The sequence below is a fragment of the Mesocricetus auratus genome, unplaced genomic scaffold (assembly GCF_017639785.1).
Source record: "Mesocricetus auratus isolate SY011 unplaced genomic scaffold, BCM_Maur_2.0 Super-Scaffold_100707, whole genome shotgun sequence".
Lineage (NCBI taxonomy): Eukaryota > Metazoa > Chordata > Mammalia > Rodentia > Cricetidae > Mesocricetus > Mesocricetus auratus.
Genome location: NW_024429269.1, coordinates 11,602,743 through 11,622,018, shown reverse-complemented (window position 1 = coordinate 11,622,018; position 19,276 = coordinate 11,602,743). Strand labels below are relative to the sequence as shown.

The 19,276-nt window shown below is 43.0% G+C and overlaps 1 protein-coding gene and 1 long non-coding RNA gene across 4 annotated transcripts in view; one reads left to right on the top strand and one right to left on the bottom strand.

The window, feature by feature from the left end:
• Nucleotides 1–14,101, top strand: part of Mphosph8 (M-phase phosphoprotein 8) — a 31,361-nt gene extending 17,260 nt beyond the window's left edge. Inside the window, exons 6-14 of one of the 3 annotated variants that reach the window (XM_040740730.1) lie at nucleotides 1,289–1,414; nucleotides 1,493–1,581; nucleotides 4,704–4,844; nucleotides 5,328–5,414; nucleotides 7,783–7,937; nucleotides 10,344–10,498; nucleotides 12,509–12,636; nucleotides 13,561–13,644; nucleotides 13,855–14,101. In XM_040740730.1, the coding sequence (XP_040596664.1) occupies nucleotides 1,289–1,414; nucleotides 1,493–1,581; nucleotides 4,704–4,844; nucleotides 5,328–5,414; nucleotides 7,783–7,937; nucleotides 10,344–10,498; nucleotides 12,509–12,636; nucleotides 13,561–13,644; nucleotides 13,855–13,896 (1,007 nt within the window). In that variant the 3' untranslated portion in view covers nucleotides 13,897–14,101. Of the gene's footprint in view, nucleotides 1–1,288; nucleotides 1,415–1,492; nucleotides 1,582–4,703; nucleotides 4,845–5,327; nucleotides 5,415–7,782; nucleotides 7,938–10,343; nucleotides 10,499–12,508; nucleotides 12,637–13,560 lie in introns of all 3 variants that reach the window. The other 2 variants (XM_040740729.1, XM_040740728.1) reach the window with 2 other exon arrangements.
• LOC121137878 lies at nucleotides 12,860–19,207 on the bottom strand. The gene is made up of 3 exons (XR_005875149.1): nucleotides 16,973–19,207; nucleotides 14,919–15,063; nucleotides 12,860–14,517 (listed from the first exon to the last, which is right to left on the bottom strand). It is a non-coding gene; the product is annotated as an uncharacterized LOC121137878 (long non-coding RNA).
• Nucleotides 19,208–19,276: the final 69 nt, after the last annotated feature.

Genomic DNA, 19,276 nt, shown 5'->3' with positions numbered 1-19,276 from the left:
TTTTTCCAGATTTCCTTACTTTTGGCAGGTTATCTTCCCAACCTGTATAAAGTTTAGGAATTGATTTTTAAGGGAAAAAAAAATCCTATTCTTGCCATCAAATATTTCGGGTCTTTTGTTGTTTTTATTTTGTTTTTTTCCTTGTGTTTTTTTTTTTTTTTCTTTTTGGTTTTATGAGACAGGGTTTCTCTGTATTGTTTTGGAGGCTGTCGCCCAGCCTCGAACTCACAGAAATCCGCCTGCCTCTGCCTCCCGAGTGCTGGGATTACAGGCATGCGCCACCACCGCCGGCTTTTTCCTTGTCTTTAATTCCTTAAAGACAATGTCTTGCTATATTGTTCTGACTTGCCTAGAACTCACTGTAGACTAGGTTAGCCTCAAACCTGTGGCAATTCTACTTTTGCCTCCTGAATATGGGATTATAAGCATCAGTACCATACCTGGCTAGCTGTTTGTTTCTTGAGACAGTCTAACACTGAAGCCCAGGTTACGCTTACCTTAGATAGACCTACTGCCTCTGCCTCTTAAGTGCTGAGATTCTAGGGATGAGCCACCAGTCTCTGCTCTGGTTTTCATTTTATTAGAGTAACATGGAGAGTATGCAGATCAGGCATGTATTACAGTATAAGGGTTGAGCGTATGTATTCTAGTGTTGAGGAGCCTGAAGGCCTTTAGCTATGGAGTAGACTATCAGTAGACTTGAGGTGGGGCCTAGTTGCCCTATAGGAGCATTTGGTTTATGTAGGAAGGGAAGCATCATAGCAGCGATTTGTATTTGTTATTTTGGATTTGTTGTTGTTGTTTGTTTGTTTGCCTTTAATCCCAACACTAGAGAGGCAGATGCAGGTGAATCTCTTGAGTTTGAGGCCAACCTAGTCTATAGAGTTCCAGGACAACCAGGGCTACACAGAGAAACCTGTCTCGAACCCCCACCCCCAGTAAAATAAATAACAAGTAAATAACATTTAAATGCAGTATACATAAGTTTGCTTAAAATGTGTCAAGTTTTTTTTTGTTTGTTTGTTTGTTTTTGTTTTTCGAGACAGGGTTTCTCTGTGGCTTTGGAGGCTGTCCTGGAACTAGCTCTTGTAGACCAGGCTGGCCTCGAACTCACAGAGATCCGCCTGCCTCTGCCTCCCGAGTGCTGGGATTAAAGGCGTGCGCCACCAACGCCCGGCTTAAAATGTGTCAAGTTTAATAATAATCAGTCTTATGGTTTTTGTGAGTTTTTCTTGTTTTTTAAATACTACTGCATAAGACATGTTAATGATGCCTTTATGTATTCCAGAAGGCAGGCAACAGATTTTGAGTTTGGGCATGGATCTGCAGTTGGAGTGGATGAAATTAGAAGATTTTCAAAAGCATCTTGATGGGGAAGATGAAACCTTCACCACAACAAATACGATTCCCAGTAGTGAGTGATTCGTAAATTATTTGGCTCTTCCACAAATCTAGATTTATAAAATCTAATGCAACTTTCTTTTCATTATAGATTTGTTGAGGGATGCTGTGAAAAATGGAGATTATATTGCTGTGAAGGTTGCACTGAACTCAAATGAAGAATACAACTTAGATCAAGAGGTACTATGTTTTGGAGTGTGGGCTCTCACAAGCATGGAAAATAGTTCTGACATGATATGGTAGTTGAGTTATTTTCTTAGAAAAGTAAATACATGTTTACATTTTAAAGGTGGAATACTATAGACTTGTGTAAATGTACATTAGAATCCCTGAAATTGTAACCCTCTAAAATGACTGATTTAAGTAGTACACTATTACTTTTTTTTTTTTTTTTTCAAAACAGGGTTTCTCTGGCTGTCCTGGAACTCAATCTGTAGACTAGGTTGGCCTCGAACTCAAAGAGATCTAACAACCATACCAATATGTGTAACTTTTTTGTTTTTATTTATTTATTTTTTTAAAGGTTTATTTATTTATCACATATACAGTGTTCTGCCTCCAGGCCAGAAGAGGGCACCAGATTGAATTGTAGCCATCTCTCCAGCCCCTTGTTTTTATTTTTACATAGAAGCATATTAGAGTTTTTTTTCCTCTGGTTTTTAGGTGAGACCTGAATTGTGTGGAGAATTTTTTTTCTTTTTCTTCTTTTGAAATAGGGTCTCATTATATAGCCCAGAATAGCCTTGAACTTGTGGAAATTGTGTTGCCTAAACTTCCCAAGTAAAACTGCCTCAAATACGTTTATATAGGTGCATCTATTGATGTATTTTATGACTTTTAAATGTCTCATCTTTAGACAGACTGTATGATTATATTCTCATAGGTTTTTTTTTTTGCTTTAATAGTATGTTTTTAGCTTTTAAAATCTTTTTCATTAACAACTTTTTAGTTTCTTGTTTTTGTTTTTCAAGACAGGGTTTCTCTGTAATTAAGAATCCAGGCTGTTCTCAAACTCACAGAAATCCGACTGCCTCTGTCTCCAATAAGGCATGCACTACCACCACCCAGCCTTATTCATAGTTTTTTATTGATTTTCTTTTGGGGGAGGGATTTTTAAAAATTTATTTATTTATTTATTATGTATACAGTGTTCTGTCTGCATGTATGCCAGATCTCATTACAGATGTCTGTGAGCCACCATGTGGTTTCTGGGAATTGAACTCAGGACCACTGGACAAGCAGAGCAGGCAGTGCTCTTAACCTCTGAGCCATCTCTCCAGTCCCCTTTTAAAATTTTTTAATCTTTATTTGTTGGTGGGGGAAGTGTATTTATAGGTTGCCTTCAGTCACTTAAAGGATTTTTTTTTTTTTTTTTGAGCCAGGGCCATGTAGACAGGCTGTATAACCAGGAACCAAGGATGACCAACACCTTATCCTCCTACCTTTACCTCCTGAGTGTTGGGATTATGTGTGTGAATGACAACACTTACTCAGTGGAATTCTTTCTTTGATCATTTTAAATAGTGCTTTGGATTTTATAGGTAGAGAACTGATCGTCTGCCCAAAATTTGCCATTCTTTTTATATCAAGAAAACTTGACAGCCTGGTCTACAGAGTGAGTTCCAGGACAGCCAAGGCTACACAAAGAAACCCTGTCTCGGAAAAAAAAAAAAAAAAGAAAACTTTATAGAATTAATTACAGTGAGTTTATTTAATTTTTAAAAAGATTTGTTTGTACTTTTTATATATATGGGTGTTTTTGTCTGCTTGCATGCCTGTACACCAAAAAGAGGGCATCAGATCCCCTGGGATTACAGTTATAGATAGTTGTTAGATGCTGTGTGGGTGCTGGGAATTCCACTCAAGACCTCAGAAAGAGCAGCCCGAGCACCTACCTGCTGAGTCATCTCTCCAGGCCATATTTAACTTTAATGTGTGTGTGTGTGCCTAAGTGTCTGGCTATGCCTCATGTGCATATAGGAGCCTGCAGAGCTACAAGAGGACTCAGATAGTTGGGAGTTGCCATGTAGAAGCTGGGAGTTGAAATGAGTCTTCTATAAGAGCAACAAGTGCTCTTAACCACTGAGCCATCTCTGTAGCCCCTTATCCCCCCCCCGGGCCTAAAATTCAGTGTGTGTAGTTCAGGTTAGCTACAAACTTGGAGAAGTCCTTCTGCCTCTGCCTTCCAAGTGAATGAGCTACTATACTTGCTTACTTACACTGGGTGGTTGTAAATTTTAATGGCAGCATTTTATTTTATTTTACTTTTTTGAAACAGGATTTCACTGTCTATCTCTCACAGGCCTGAAACTCAGAGGTCCACTTGCCTCTTGGTTGGGATTAAAGGTGCGCCACCATGCCTGATAGCAGCCTTTATCTTTCTAACATTCTAGGGGGGTGGCTTAATGTGTAACAGGTTTGTTGTCATCAAGTGTGAGGAGCCGAGTTGGAATCCCCTGAAACCACATAAAGCCAGGCTCGGTAGCTTGCATCTGTGATCCCAGTGCTCCTAAGGCAGAATAGGACGTAGAGACTGTATGCAGTAGTGCACAAGAACCAACCTTGCTTTTAATGAGGTGAAAGGCAAGGGCCTGGTTTGGCCCCTGGTCTCTACATACACACATATTTTTAAAATTCTAGGGTTGGGGATATGGCTCAGTCAGAAAAGTGCTTGCCACACAAGCATGAAGGACCTGAGTTTGAATTCCTGACACATATGTAAAGAGCTGGGTCATCAGCACCTGTCTGGGAGATATAGATAGGTATATCCCTTGGGCTTGCCGGCCTGTCAGTGTAGCTGAATTAGTGAGTATTGAATTTGAAGAGAAACCTTATTTCAAAAAAGTAAGGTGGAGGGGCTGGAGACATGGCTCAGTGATTGAGAATATTTGCAGAGAACTGCATTTCAGTTCTCAGCACATGGGTAGCTCATAATAGCTTGTAACTGCAGTTCCAGGGAATCTGATGCCTTGTGGACTTCTGTGCACACACCTACACAGAGATACACAGAAATAATACATAATTAAAAATAATAAAAATTAAGGTAGCAAGCGTTTGAAGAAAACAGTGGCCTCTATATGCATGTGCATGAATATGCACATATACATTTCCCCCTGTGCACTTTTGTATAAAAAATCCTAAAGACTATTAGTTTCTGATTATTATTTTAGTAAGTAATCTAACCTAGTGGATCTTTAAATCAGTGTAAGTTAGTGATTTCTCACTGAAGCATCTTGACATCAGAGAGTTGCTTTTAAAGTGTTTCTGACTAAAGCCTGCATGGCTTCTCAATGAACTCACAGGATTCTAGCGGGATGACACTGGTGATGTTGGCTGCAGCAGGGGGCCAGGACGACCTCCTGAGACTTCTTATCACCAAAGGTGCAAAAGTGAATGGGCGCCAGAAGAATGGGACTACAGCCCTCATTCATGCTGCTGAGAAGGTTTGAGACTTTGACTGCATGAAGGGACACTGAGAATCTGGTTTTGTAGTGAAATACAATGGTCAGGTTATGTAGCCTTACTTTGTGGTTTCAGTGGGTCTGTGACATGTGAATTAATTTTTGCTATGCCAGTACTTTGTATTCAGATTTAAAATGTGACTTACATATGTAGTGATTTGTAATGAGTACAGTCTCTAGTTACACTGACAGTATTTATTTCAACCTTAAGTGATGTAGAGCACTTGCATGTAGAATTCTCACATGGAAGCCAGGGAGTAGACTTCAGGGGCACTTGGTAACAGGTCATTGAGGGGACCAGGCTCAGTAGGTGGGCGTCTGTGCCCTTAGAGTGAAGAGTCAGGGAGATGGTGGCCAGTCACCTGCCGGGAATAGAATCTCTGAGGTTTTTGTTTTCTGGTTTTAAAACATCTAGAAGATAGGTCTGTCTTGTAAAGAAATCTTGTTTTTGTTTGTTTTTTATAGAACTTTTTAACCACTGTGGCGATTCTTTTGGAAGCTGGGGCTTTTGTAAATGTCCAGCAAAGCAATGGTGAGACTGCACTCATGAAAGTAAGTTTTCAGTTTCACACTGGGTGTTCATGGTGGCACTGCAGGCTGGGGAAAGCTAGGACACGGTAGTCCCTGGAACCCAGCAGCTCCCGTGCACTAGGTGTGGGTCAGCAGAGCCGTAGAGTGTGGTGGGGTCAGTGTTGTACTGGAGTAAGCTAGTCTAAGAGACCCAGCAACAGTATGGGGTGCAGGTGGGAGGCATTGAGTCAGCAGGAGTCGGGAACAGAAGGGACTGTAGGTGTTTGAGTGAGTGAGAACTCTCTGCTAGAAGCAGAAGGTACTGGAAAGAGGCAGACAGATCCAGGATTGTACAAAGTGTAATTTATTAGAGATTTACAGATAGGTGTCTTGGGTGGTCTCTAGACAAGTGAATTCTCATTCCCCAAGACAGAAGAGTTTGTCTGCTAAGCTAGACAGAGAGAGAGGCTTTTCCTAGAAGCAATTACTATGTGCAGTGCCAGTGAGGAAACTGACATCAGAGGTCCATACATACTCAGCTAATCTAGCAGGGATTAGGTAATGTTGATGTGCCAAGGGTGCTCCAAAGGTGCTGTGGCAATACAGCCAAGATCCGTAGTCACATGAGAGTGCCCAGCGTCCGTCTTCACAGGGTGACAGGCCGGGATGCATGGGAGTATGGTGTGCTCTCATTAGCTGATATTTGGAATTGTGGCTTGCAGATAGGTTGAGTTGAAGATTGTTGAGTCTTCCTGATGTTCCCAGCCACCCTGCTTGTACCCTTCTTTGAGTCTTAGGTTGCGTGTACCTCACTGGCCTCAGTCAGTGGCTCCTTCCAGATTTCTGGCTCCTAGTGCTGCTAGGACTCAGCAGATCCTGGTGTCCATGGGTGGGTGACTCTGTCTTACCTCTTCTCTGAAGTACAGCTTTGCATAAGCTGTGATCTAAGCTGATGTCCACAATACCATATTCAGCTCTGTCAGATATGAGCAGTGAGTTGGATTGCAGTACCACCCCAGGCTTGTCCTGAACTCTGTGTTCTAATAACCCCAGTTCTTCCTTTCTTTTTTTTTTTTTTAAAGATTTATTTATTTATTACGAACACAACACCCTGCCCCCATGTACATCTACACACCAGCAGAGGGCACCAGATCTCATTACAGATGGCTTTGAGCCACCATGTGATTGCTAGGAATTGAACTCATGACCTCTGGAAGAGCAGTCAGTGCTCTTAACCTCTGAGCCATCTCTCCAGCCCCAGTTCTTCCTTTCTCTTGGGCCTCCTGTCAGACTTTTAAGGCCTTGGCCATTGCTTTATGAGCCCTTACTATGCCTGATTTGGGTTTGTATAAATAGTTGTTTGCTTGTTTTTTGAGACAGTGTTTCTCGGTAGCTTTGGAGCTTGTCCTGGAACTCACTCTGTAGACCAGGTTGGCCTCGAACTCACAGATAACTGCTGCCTCCCAAGTGCTGGGATTAAAGGCATGTGCCACCGCCACCTGGTTTTCAATAGTCCTTTTAATCAAGAGTCTAAGCTTATGTCTCTAGTCTTTGGTGTCTCTCTGTTACTAGCACACATGTCGACCAGAGGTAGCACCTCAGTACTGTCTTACTGAGAACCCAGGAAACAGCAGAAGGAGCAGCACAGGAAAGGGAGTACAGTATGTCTTACAGGACCATACAGGATTGGGAGTATTGCTGAGGGCACTTGGGAAATTGATTAAGATTAAGAGGGGATGGGTTAGTTCAGTAGGGAGATGGATTCAGGAAAAGACAGCTGTTTTCAGACTTGTAGGGAGGTTCCTGAGGTAAGTGGAGTAATAATAGTCTGTACCTAAATAGGGATCAAGTGAGCAGTTCTTGGAGCTGGAGAGATGGCTCAGAGGTCAAGAGCACTGGCTACTCTTCCAGAGGTCCTGAGTTCAATTCCCAGCATCCACCTGGTAGCTCACAACCATCTGTGCCCTCTTCTGGCATGCAAGCAGAACACCGTATACATAATAAATAAATCTTTTAAAATAAGCGAGCAGTTCTCCAGTGTTTTAGAGGTTGGATTTGCAGAGCATGGTAACAGGTGATAGCTGATCTTGAGTTAGGGAGCTCTGGCAGCCAAAGGCAAGTAGGAGCTGTGTACCATGCTGTGAGGAGGCACCACTGGAGGCAAAGCAGGCTGCTGGGAAAGGTGATGTGGGCTGTAACTGAAAGTCCAGAGAGCCTGGAGAAAAGAAGCGTCAGGGCATTGTCCTGGGGACTGCTCCTCGTTGCCGATGCCGGCCCCAGGTCTTCCCTTTCCTGTGTTATGCTTTGCCCTGTTGAAGAGAGCTGCCAGACGTGTGGAAAAACTGCCCACACCCAGTGAAGTTGCTGTGGTTTACAATGAAGAAATTGCCACTCCTCTTTTCTGACCTAGGCTTGTAAAAGAGGAAATTCGGACATTGTACGCCTTGTAATTGAATGTGGAGCTGACTGCAACATTTTGTCAAAGCACCAAAATAGTGCATTGTACTTTGCAAAGCAGTGTAACAATGTGCTTGTGTACGAACTGCTGAAGAGCCACTTGGAAACGTAAGTGTCAGGTGACTGTGCCACACTTAAGTCTGAGTGAGAAAATGTGTTCATTTGAAGACATCATATCTGGAATACTTTGTGGAGGAAAATGTTCAAGAAAGATTGTCTTCTTTCTTCAGTAGGTCATGCATTTAGTAATTGGCATATTTATTAGGTGCATATTTATGCAGGTTACTAAACTCTTAGAAAACCCTGGGAACATGTCCGTACAATGTTAAATCTAGTACTGGAAGTGTCACTCAGTAAAGTGCTTACCTAGTATGAGACCCCTGGATTTAGTCCTCAGCACTTGTTAAAACCAAGCATGGTGGCACATGCCTACAATAACAGCTTTTAGGAGACTAGTGCAAGAAGAGTCCTTGGCTACATAGCTAGTACGTGACCAGCCTAGACTTTTCCTCAAAAAAGTTATGTCTACTCTTAATCTCTTAATTTGTCTAGTATTTTCTCCCCCCCCCTCTGTGTGTGTGTGTGCGCCACACCTGTGGAGACCAGGGATTGGATTGGCATCTGTGTCTTCCTCAACGACTCTCTACCTTTTCAAGTACATCTGAACTGTATTTTGTTATAAGTTTCTGTCTTTGTCATTGAAGAATTCTTTTGATGGGCTGGGGTGTGGTTCTGTGGTAGAGCTTTTGCCTAGCATGTGCTAAAGCCTGCAATTCCATCCCCAGTACCACATAAAAACAAAATTCTTTGGCAACACCTGCCAAAAATGCTGGTAGAGAGAATGAGGCCCTTATTACTCACCCAGGTCCCTGGTAAGACAGCCTGGGAGAAATAGCCCCTGGCCTTCTGAGTTTGAAAACTAGACACTATGTAATCTAAACAAAAAGTAAATTCTAGGCAAGGGGCTGGGTTCCATCTTGTCTGGTATCTCCTTGACAGCCTGTCCTGGCATTTCCCATAAAGAATCCCCGGAAGCCAGCTCATCCCTTTTTTCCTTGAATACGTGGATAACGGCATAGAACCCTTCAGTGAGGTGTCCAGCCATCTCCCTTTGCTGGGGACTGAAGGGCTGTCATATCTCATTTTGCATTCATACATTAGCCAAGTGCTAAGTAAATTTTGTGCCAGACTTGCTCTTTGCAACACGTGTTCCAACAAGAGATAGGTAAAAAGGAAATTTAAAGGCCACTGTCGTAAGAGGTTAGTTGAGTGAGGGCAGAGTTGTAGTTACTTTTCACAAAGGTGATGCTGGGTTGTGTGGTATAATCCCAGCTACTCTGGCAGCTAAAACATAAGGATTCCAAGTTCAAGCTCTACTTGAGCTACAGAATGAGTTCAAGGCCAGTCTGGGCAATACAGTGAGAAAGTGGAGATACTGGAGAAGTAGTGCGCTGCTCAGAGTGCTTACTGTGACTGAACAAGGAGGGTGGGGCGTGGCCTCATTCACACTGTACCACAGCCCTGTGAGACAACAGAGACAGCAGGTCACTGTGGGCGTCTGGCTGCCGGCCTACTGCTGGATAGTTAGTCCCAGATTCAGAGAACTTCAAAGGATAAAGGATGACACAGTGTTGTCTTTTGCCTACACACACCCACACATGAACACACAACACAAAATGAGAAAAGTCGTTTCTAAAAGGTGATAGAGCTTAGTGGTAGAACACTTGTCTTAGCCATGTACAAGGGCCTAGGTACTTCAAAAAATAAAAAGCTGAAACGTAAAGCAGAGTGGTGGTGGTGCACACCTTTAATCCCAGCACTCCGGAGGCAGAGGCAGGCAGATGTCTAAGTTCAAGGCCAGCCTGGTCTACAGAGTGAGTTCCAGAACAGCCAAGGATACACAGAAAAAAAAAGTTAAAAAGCAAAATTAGTGGAAGACTTTATGGGTATTGTACAGCATAAATAATCTTTTGGTGGTTTCTTTTTGTAGAGGGGGTAAAGGGAAGGCAGGGTCTCATGTTCTGCAGTCTAGCCTCAGACTCACTGTAGCTGAGGCTGGCCTTGCCCTTCTGATCTTCTTTGACTTCTGAGTACCAGGATTATAGATGCATGCCATCACATTTGATTTATGTGTTTCTAATGACCAAACCCTGGGTTTCATGCATGCTAGGCAAGCACTCTACCCACAACTCTACCCACAGAGCCACATCCCCAATCCATAAGGTACATATTTTAAACTTTAATTGTACAGTCGGATACAGCGTTATGCTATAATGAAATAGTACACAATGTATAATGATCAAATCAGGGAAGCTGAAGTTTTTTTTTTAATTTGTTAATATATGTAATACAGTGTAATAGTTGAGTATGTCTACATTGAAAGTTTTAAAGGTAGGGTCTCACTCTGACCCAGGCTCACCTCAAACTCATGGCATATATCAGTGTTCTTAGTTTTGAGGTGTGACTCACCACACCCACCTGTCACATAAGCAGTCTTCTGTCTTCTCTCGCTAGACTTTCAAGAGTTGCAGAAGAAACAATCAGGGATTACTTTGAATCCCGCCTTGTTCTATTGGAACCTGTTTTCCCAATAGCATGTCATCGGCTCTGTGAGGGACCAGATTTCTCAACAGATTTCAATTACAAGCCTCCTCAGAACATACCAGACGGTAAGCATAAGCTCCCCTTCAGAGTGTTTGAAGCTGTGAAAACGAGTTTATTCCCTAAGCAACCCTTTCCTTTGGAGGAAGTCTCTGCACTGACCGCGGTGTGACAGCTGGCAGAGCTCCTCTGGCAGGAGGCCTCCCCATCCCTCTTTACCACCACCTAGTCCTCTTTAAAATGCAGGCGGGCTTCTTGACAATTGTAGTTGTTGCTAAGTTATACTAAAAGATAGCTTCACAGTGTAAGCCTAGGATCTTTTTTTTTTCCTCCTAAATATTATTATATCTGGGTTCCCTCTTGGGTTTCTTTTTTCTGCTTTGTTTTTGTGTTTTTGAGAGAGTCTCACTATGAAGTTCTGACTGTCCTGGGACATGCTATGCAGTCAAGCTAGCCTTGAACTCAGAGAGATCCACCTGCCTCAGCCTGTGTATGCTGGGATTAAAGATGTGCTCTACCACCCAGCATTGGTGGCGCACGCCTTTAATCCCAGCACTCGGGAGGCAGAGGCAGGCAGATGTCTGTGAGTTCGAGACCAGCCTGGTCTACCAAGCGAGTTCCAGGACAGTCTCCAAAGCAATACAGAGAAACCCTGTCTAGAAAAAAAAAATGTTTGCTTGTTTGTATTTTAATAAGTCTTGTCCCAATACTCCTATTTCGGCCTTCTGAGGGCTGGGATTACAGGCATGAACCATCACCTGGCTTTAACTTTTTTAAGAAGACTGGCTTGGGGAGGGAATATAAGTGCTTATCCCCCTCCCATTGGAATTGACAGAGCTAAAAGCAGTTAGTTAATATACCTGGAGGGTCATACTGCTCAGTAGGGGAGCTGTTAGTAAGCTGACCTTATTTAAGTGAATAACCCAGCTATGCTTATGCAGGCAACCATAATTAAATGTAGTGGACCATCAAAAACAAAAAGTAGTCCTGTCCGGTGATGGTGCCTCATGCCTTTAATCCCAGCACTCAAAGCCAGGTGGATCTCTATGAGTGAGTTCAAGGCCAGTCTGGTCTACAGCACTAATTCCAGGATAGCCAGAGCTATTACATAAAGAAACCCTGACTCAAAAAAACAGCAAAAATAAAAATAGGACACCTATTGGGCCGGGCATTGGTGGCGCACACCTTTAATCCCAGCACTTGGGAGGCAGAGGCAGGCGGATCTCTGTGAGTTCGAGGCCAGCCTGGTCTACCGAGCGAGTTCCAGGACAGCCTCCAAAGCCACAGAGAAACCCTGTCTCGAAAAACCAAAAAAAAAAAAAAAGGAGACCTATTGGGAGGAAGTAGTTTGGTGGGTGGGTGGATGGGGGAAGGGAATAAGAATGATGGAATATGATCAAGGTATATTAGATGAATATATGAAGTTGTGCTAACCTGATTTCAATCACCAGAACCTACATGGTAGAAGGCAGAAGAGAACCCACTCCTAGGGGCTGTCCATGCTCGTGCCATGCACATTCAAGGGAAGGCAGATAGCATTCTCTAATAGAGCTCTGGCTATTCTGTTAGAACTCTTTCGCTTCAGTGTAAAAATGGCTACAGTCCTAAAGATGTCTGCCACCAACTTAATGACCTGACTTTGATCCCTAAACCCACGTGGTAGAAATCAACTCCCAAAAGTTGTCCTTTGGCCTCCAAACACCTGCTATACACACAGAATAAAAAGGGTTTGTTGTTTTTAAAGCATTGCTGTAACCTACATTGAAATGTCGTATTTATGAGATTATTGCTATTGACATACATTTGAAGATTTATAGGAAATAAATGATATTCATTTGTACATAAATGCCAACACACACACTCTGTCTCTCTCTACCAACTTCAGCAGAAAAAAATCCGTACACAAGTCTCTCCTGGGGGTTACCTGGACGGGAAGTGGAGTCCTGCGGATTGACACTGTAGTATAAGTGAGGTGTGTGAGTGGGGCTTTCAGTACAGGAGGCAAGAGGACCTGCTCTGTCAGCAGGGGTGACCACACACACCCGCTGCATTAATCTTCTCTACTTTCCCTTCTTCAGGCTCTGGTGTCCTGCTCTTTATTTTCCATGCAAACTTTTTGGGGAAAGAAGTTATTGCTCGGCTCTGTGGTCCATGCAGTGTACAAGCTGTAGTTTTAAATGATAAATTTCAACTTCCTGTTTTTCTGGTAAGATTTTCTGTAGTACATTGAAAACTGTGATCAGAAGCCAGGTAACCTAATTTACATTTTTAAAGTCTTTAATGCCTGCAGGTGTTTGGAATGCCTTGGTGAGTGTGCATACCACACATACACATCCCACACACAGATGCGCTGACATATGGAAAACGTTCATTCCTGTATTAGTGAGACATGGACAATTCCCAGTTATTATAAAAGAAAACGATCCAAGTTTTAAGATATTTAATGTTTACTTATCATTTTAATGCTAGCATATGTCCTAGAACCAACATTCTGAGAATAAATTCTTTACATAAAGCCAGAATACAAAGTGGTTGTGTTTATGCTTGTTATCGTGTATTTTCTTTTGGTTAATTGAGTATAGGCCTATTTCTTCTGTGCTTATACCATCTATAGGTTGTGTTTGTGTGTGTTGTGAGCCGCCATGTGGTTGCTGGAAATTGAACTGGGGACCTCTGGAAGAGCAGCCTTTAACCTATAAGCCATTTCTCCAGTTTTAGATGTATTAGAACATTATATTTTTGTCCTGGTAGGTTTTGAACTTGCATTGTTCCTCCCAAATGCTGAGATGTGATTTTTTTTTTTAAAGCAAAGGAAATTACAGAACAGACAAACTTGAGGGTGAATGTACTAGAACGTTTTATGTACAGGCATGTAGTGGGTGAGGACAGATGTCAGCTGTTCACTGGCTGGCCAGCCGGATCAGGGAGAGACCATGTTTCAGGGCATTAAGGCAGATAAAAAGATAACACACTCTAACCTAAGCTGAGCCATCCAGTGTGAGGGAGATCCTATCCGAAAATTTAAAAAGAAAAGCCCTCAGTTCACTGGTTTCTTTACTGTAAAAGGTTCTATAGGGCTTGTAGATATCACAGATGTGAGTCTATCTGACTTTATTCTCTTTCCCTCTAGGACAGTCACTTTGTTTACTCATTCAGTCCTGTTGCCGGCCCCAATAAGTTGTTTATACGGTTGACGGAAGCACCCTTTGCCAAGGTACCCCTTTGTTTCCTATTCAGGGTGACTGCTCAAGTTGTCGACACTGATGTATCTGATCCTGTGTGAGGCTGAGCAGTCCAAGTCCTGCCTTGAGTACTAAACTGCCACCCATGTAACAGAAAGCTGGACTATAGAGAAAGGCTGGCTTTGAACTCACAGAGATTGTTTTGGTAAATAGTGATTGCTAACATTCACTTTCTTCCTTAGGTTAAGTTGTTGATAGGAGCATACAGAGTGCAGCTGCACTGACAAAGGCCTGGGACCAGCAGTGTGGAATTCCGGTGCACCACAGATGCTCAAACAGCTCCTGGAAACTTGCAACATACAACAGGGGCTTTATCATACATAGTCTACATGTGTTTGTGCCATTGTTCACAATGTTCTGCATAGTTTTATTTCCACAATGTGGAACAGTACATATGAGAACTATTTAATTAAAGTTTCTCTACTAGTCTTTTGTGAGTTGTCTTTGAAAAACCAAACAAAAAGACAGACAGATTAAAGCTGGGTCATGGTTGTAACCCTAGAATCTAGGAGGCGTCCCTGAATTCACAACACAAACCCCTTCCAAACAATCGGTATAAAAGGTATAAAACATTCACTGTACAACTAAATGAATTTGCCTTTCCTGGTCATCCTTTGAAAATATGAGTCAGTCTGTCATAGCATTTGAGAGTCAGGGGAATGCTACTTGGAATTGAATTCATACATGTATTTAAAGTGCACAAAGGAGCAGAAGGACTGGAACCTGTCTGTCTCAACAAAAAAAGCTTGAATTATAATTGTAGAAATTATGTGTCCTGTGCGCATCAGGTTTTCTGGTCTGCTGCTGCTTCTGGGCCGTTTGGGGTTTTGCTCAAAGCATGTAACCTGTAAGACACAAACTTTCATGAGTAAATAGGAGTCATACATGTACACACAGGCATTGTGTTCTGACTCAAACCTACAGTCCTGCCTCAGGACTACAGGCATGTTCTACCATGCCTGGGTCACAGTGTGTGTGGCTGTCTGTGAGAGCTTTCCAGCCCGAAAGAAAATAATTTGAACTACAATCACCAAGCCAGACTGTCATCAAGTATACCACCAAGCCCCATTCTTATGAACAAGGGGTTTGCCATTTTGGCATTCTCCTAAGTTTGTGATGACAGTAGATTCGTAGATTCATGTCTAGTACATTTAACTTGATATGCATATTTCTATAGTTAACATTTCTTTTCCATGTTTCCATTTTATCTATTTATCTATATTGTTATAAAACACTTAATGCTTACCTTAAAAAAAAAATCTGTATTTTCTCCCTCTCTAAAGGCCACATAGGCCAGGTGGTGGCGGCACAGGCCTTTGATACTTGTGTGCTCTTCGTGTAGACGCACCGCTCAGATCTCAGGCAGCACCCTCCCTGCTGGACAACAGCACCTGAATCAGCCAGAACAGGACACCAGAAAATACAATCAGGGCTTCTGACATGATCCTAATGTTAAGTATTTTTATAAAAATCTTCCTTTCTCTCCCTCTCCGCCTGCCCCCTCCTTTTTGGTTTTTCTGTATTTAGCTTTGGAGGCTGTCCTGGAACTCGCTCTGTAGACCAGGCTGGTCTGGAACTCACAGAGATCTGCCTGCCTCTGCCTCCCACCCCCAACACCAGGCTCTATAAAAAAGGTTGATGTTGGCATAACAAAATTTATGATTCATTTCTAAACAGTATCCCAAACATACATGTTACACAACTTTTGTAGGCATACCTGAGCAGCAAGTCTGCAAACAGGTGTGGGTCTTCAGACAAATCCATCCCTGTGTCTGAATCGGCTCATGAAAAAAAAGGCTTCTACCTCCCCTAGACCTCATGCATGAACGCACAATGCTATGGAAACATTGGAGCAGTGTTCCTGAAGTGTGCCTTTCTGTCTGGCAATGAGAGGTTCTGGCCCTATTTGTGGATTAAACCTGCAGTCTGGACTCAGTCTGATGACACAGATCTAGCACCTAATCCCCAAGATCAAAGACAGATGATTTTGGAGTGGCAATGCAGAAGATGTTAAAGAGAGCCAATATTGTTATCACAGGAAATGCTGGACAGGCAACTGTTTCAAGTATTCAAAATGGACTAACCCAGCTTGATGTATGAGTGAGATGAGGCAGCGTGGGGCCATGGTAAGAGTATCATCATAGGCAGCAACTTAGAGAAAATCTTCAACCCAAAGAAGAAAACGCATGTATGGAGCCTGGTGGTGGTGGCGCACGCCTTTAATCCCAGCACCCGGGAGGCAGAGGCAGGCAGAACTCAGTGAGTTGGAGACCAGCCTGGTCTACAAGAGCTAGTTCCAGAAAAGCCTCCAAAGTCACAGAGTAACCCTGTCTCGAAAACAAACAAAAAAAAACCATATGTATGTATTATATGTGTACTGATTTCCAAACTGGAAGGTAAAGACACCCATCCACCAACCCACCCTTCCTTCCTTCATTTCTTTGAAACAGGGTCTCCCTACATGCAGCCCTGGCAGTCTTGGAAAACACACTTATTAGGATGTCACTTCTCACATTCCAGTATAGCTCAAAATTACACACATTATATTTGGAAGAATGCAAGAAAGCAGTCAAGAATATAGAACATCAGCCGGGCGTTGGTGGCGCACGCCATTAATCCCAGCACTCGGGAAGCAGAGGCAGGCGGATCTCTGTAAGTTCCAGACCAGCCTGGACTACCAAGCGAGTTCCAGGACAGCCTCCAAAGCCACAGAGAAACCCTGTCTCGAAAAACCAAAAATATATATATATATAGAACATCATCCTCCTCACAGACAGGACAATGCAAGCATTGCCTCAGGGACACAGGTAGCCTGGTGGTGTAGCACATTACCTTTAATTCTAGCACTAGTAGGCAGGAGCAGATGAACTCGAAGCCACAGTGGCCTCAGAGTTCCCAGGTCAGTGAGGACTACCAACCAAAAAAGGAAGAGAAACTGTGTCTTGAAAACCAGGGCGTGGGGGGGGGGGGGGCAATGAGTTCTGTGTGCCTGTTACCCCAGCACTCTCCTGGCTGAGGCAAAGGGACTATGAGATGAAAAGAATGCTCTGGTAGGAGATTGGCTGTTCCCCGAAAGCCCAGGTCTGATGCCCAGCTCACAACTGCCTGCAACTCCAGTTTCACAGAATCCTATGCCCGCTTCTGGCATCTGTAGGCACCAGGCACATGTGGTGCACACACATTATGCAAGCAAAACACACACAGAAATTTAAGAAAAAAGTTCAGGACCAGTTTGGACTACATAGTAGGTTACACAGTAAGACTGTCTCAGACCAGACAACACCAACACTGGGATATTACCTATGTCAACTGTGGTAAGCACAGCCCACGAGGCCGTGCCCTTCTAAACAGGAGTCGACTGACATAACGCAGCAGTGTGAGCCAGCATCCTGGCTTTTACGTTCTTCTGTATTAGACCAGTGGCTGGACTTTCAGCAGTTTCATGTTATCTTAGCAACCTAGAAATAGAAAAATAAGATTTAGCCCTTTAAAAAAAAATCAGACTTTGTAGCTGGTCTCTTAAAAAATTTGCTAAGAGTAACCAAGGCTTCAGTAAGATACCACTTTGAAGCTGGGTGTTGGTGGCGCACGCCTTTAATCCCAGCACTCAGGAGGCAGAGGCAAGAGGATCTCCTGAGTTCAAGGCCAGTCTGGTCTACGGATTGCTTCTAGGACAGCCCCCAAAGCAATACAGAGAAACCCTGCCTCGAACAACGCCCCCCCCCCCCCAAAAAATATACCACTTACCACTTTGTGCTGGATGGACTAGTTCTATTTTGAAAACTTATTTTTATTCAGAGGGTAATTTCTCTGATCCAAAATAATCCCTATTTCCTTAACACTGGCTGAATGAAGATTCAGATTAGCACTAAACTCAACTCTGCTGACAATTGAAAATTTTATCTATATTATTTTGTGTATGTACGCATGCCATAGCATAGGTCAGAAGGCAAGCTCTGAAAGGACACTCTCTTCCACCATGTCAGTGCTGGAGATCAAACTCAGGTGGGCAGGGTCAGCAGCACGTGCCTTTATCCACAAAACCAATCCCAGCACTTGGGAGGCAGACGCAGGAAGCTCTCTGTGAATTCAAGGCCAGCCTGGGCTCCAAAGTGAGTTCCAGGACAGCAAGAGCTACACAGAAAAACAGTTCTGAAAAATCATCACAGCCCTCTTTCCCAGATTACAGGTCCCAGATGGCTGAGGTTGGGAGCAGCAGAAGATTGGGGTGTGAATACGAGTGACTGTAAACTCCAGTTCCAGGGGATTCAATGCGGGCTGGCCTCTGTAGGCACCAGGCACATGAGCACTGACAATACATGCAGGAAAAGCACCCATTCACATTTTTTAAAATGACAGAATCATATAATATTCACATTTGCTGAATCAACAAAAACTTTCGGTACTTGTACTAAGGTTGGCTACAGCTATCATGCTCCACTTAGAATACTTTAATGTTCTCCATATAGCATAAACATGTAATTGCAGTTACCTGATCCTTGCAAAATGTTTCCATAACACTGGAAACATGAATAAAGTAGGACACAATAGCAATGTAATATCACAATTATCAGACTTAAGTTCAGTTGGTTTTGTTTTTTGGACAGGGTTTCTCTGTGTAGTCCTGGCTGTGTTACAACTCACTCTGTACACCAGCCTGGCCTCAAACTCACAGAGCCTGCCTCTACCTCCTCCCAAGTGCTGAGATTAAAGTCATAGGCCATCCTCCACCCTCGGTTTTTTTTTTTTCCCCTTTAAAAGTTTATGCCGTTTACTAGAAATTTCTTAGGAATTTTGCCCTTATTTTTTCTTCCAGAGATTTAGGTAGAGTGTGTGTGTGTGTGTGTGTGTGTGTGTGTGTGTGTGTGTGTGTGTGTATGTATGTGTGTGTGTGTGTAGATATGGAGGGAGAAAGAAAATACGAGTATGAAAGGGTCAGCTTTGAGTTAGAAGTATATAACCACAGAATACTAGAACTCTACCTGTACCAGTACTGCTTTGAATGCCGCTGATGTAAGAAAGTGCCCCAAACTCAGATCTAGATGGAATATCCATGCAGAAAGGCTTACAAACTCAGATCTAGATGGAATATCCATGCAGAAAGGCTTACAAAGTTATGCAAGCCCTCACTGGGAACTCTCAGAACTGCTAGGTAACTTAGTGATTCACAGAAAGTATGGTTTGTTGTAAAACCTTATCAACTTCTTAAGTGTCCCATAAATCAAATAAAATGACTCTCCTGGCATCTCTAAGCACACCAAAAGATTAAACAAAGGCATTTTTATATACTAGATACACAGTACCATGCATACTCCTATGACTGCAAGAACATTTCAAGGAAAAGAACCACTCTCAACCAATGCATCATTCTCTTCTGTGTCTGTGAGTGGTAGAAAATGATACCTCTTTCCCACCATCTATTACATTACACTCAGTGTATAAGAAAATAACTAAAGAAAACCTGTATAGGCCGGGTGGTGGCGGCACACGCCTTCAATCCCAACACTTGGGAGGCAGAGGCAGGCAGATCTCTGTGAGTTCGAGGCCAGCCTGGTATACAGAGCCAGTTCCAGGACAGCCTCCAAAGCCACAGAGAAACCCTGT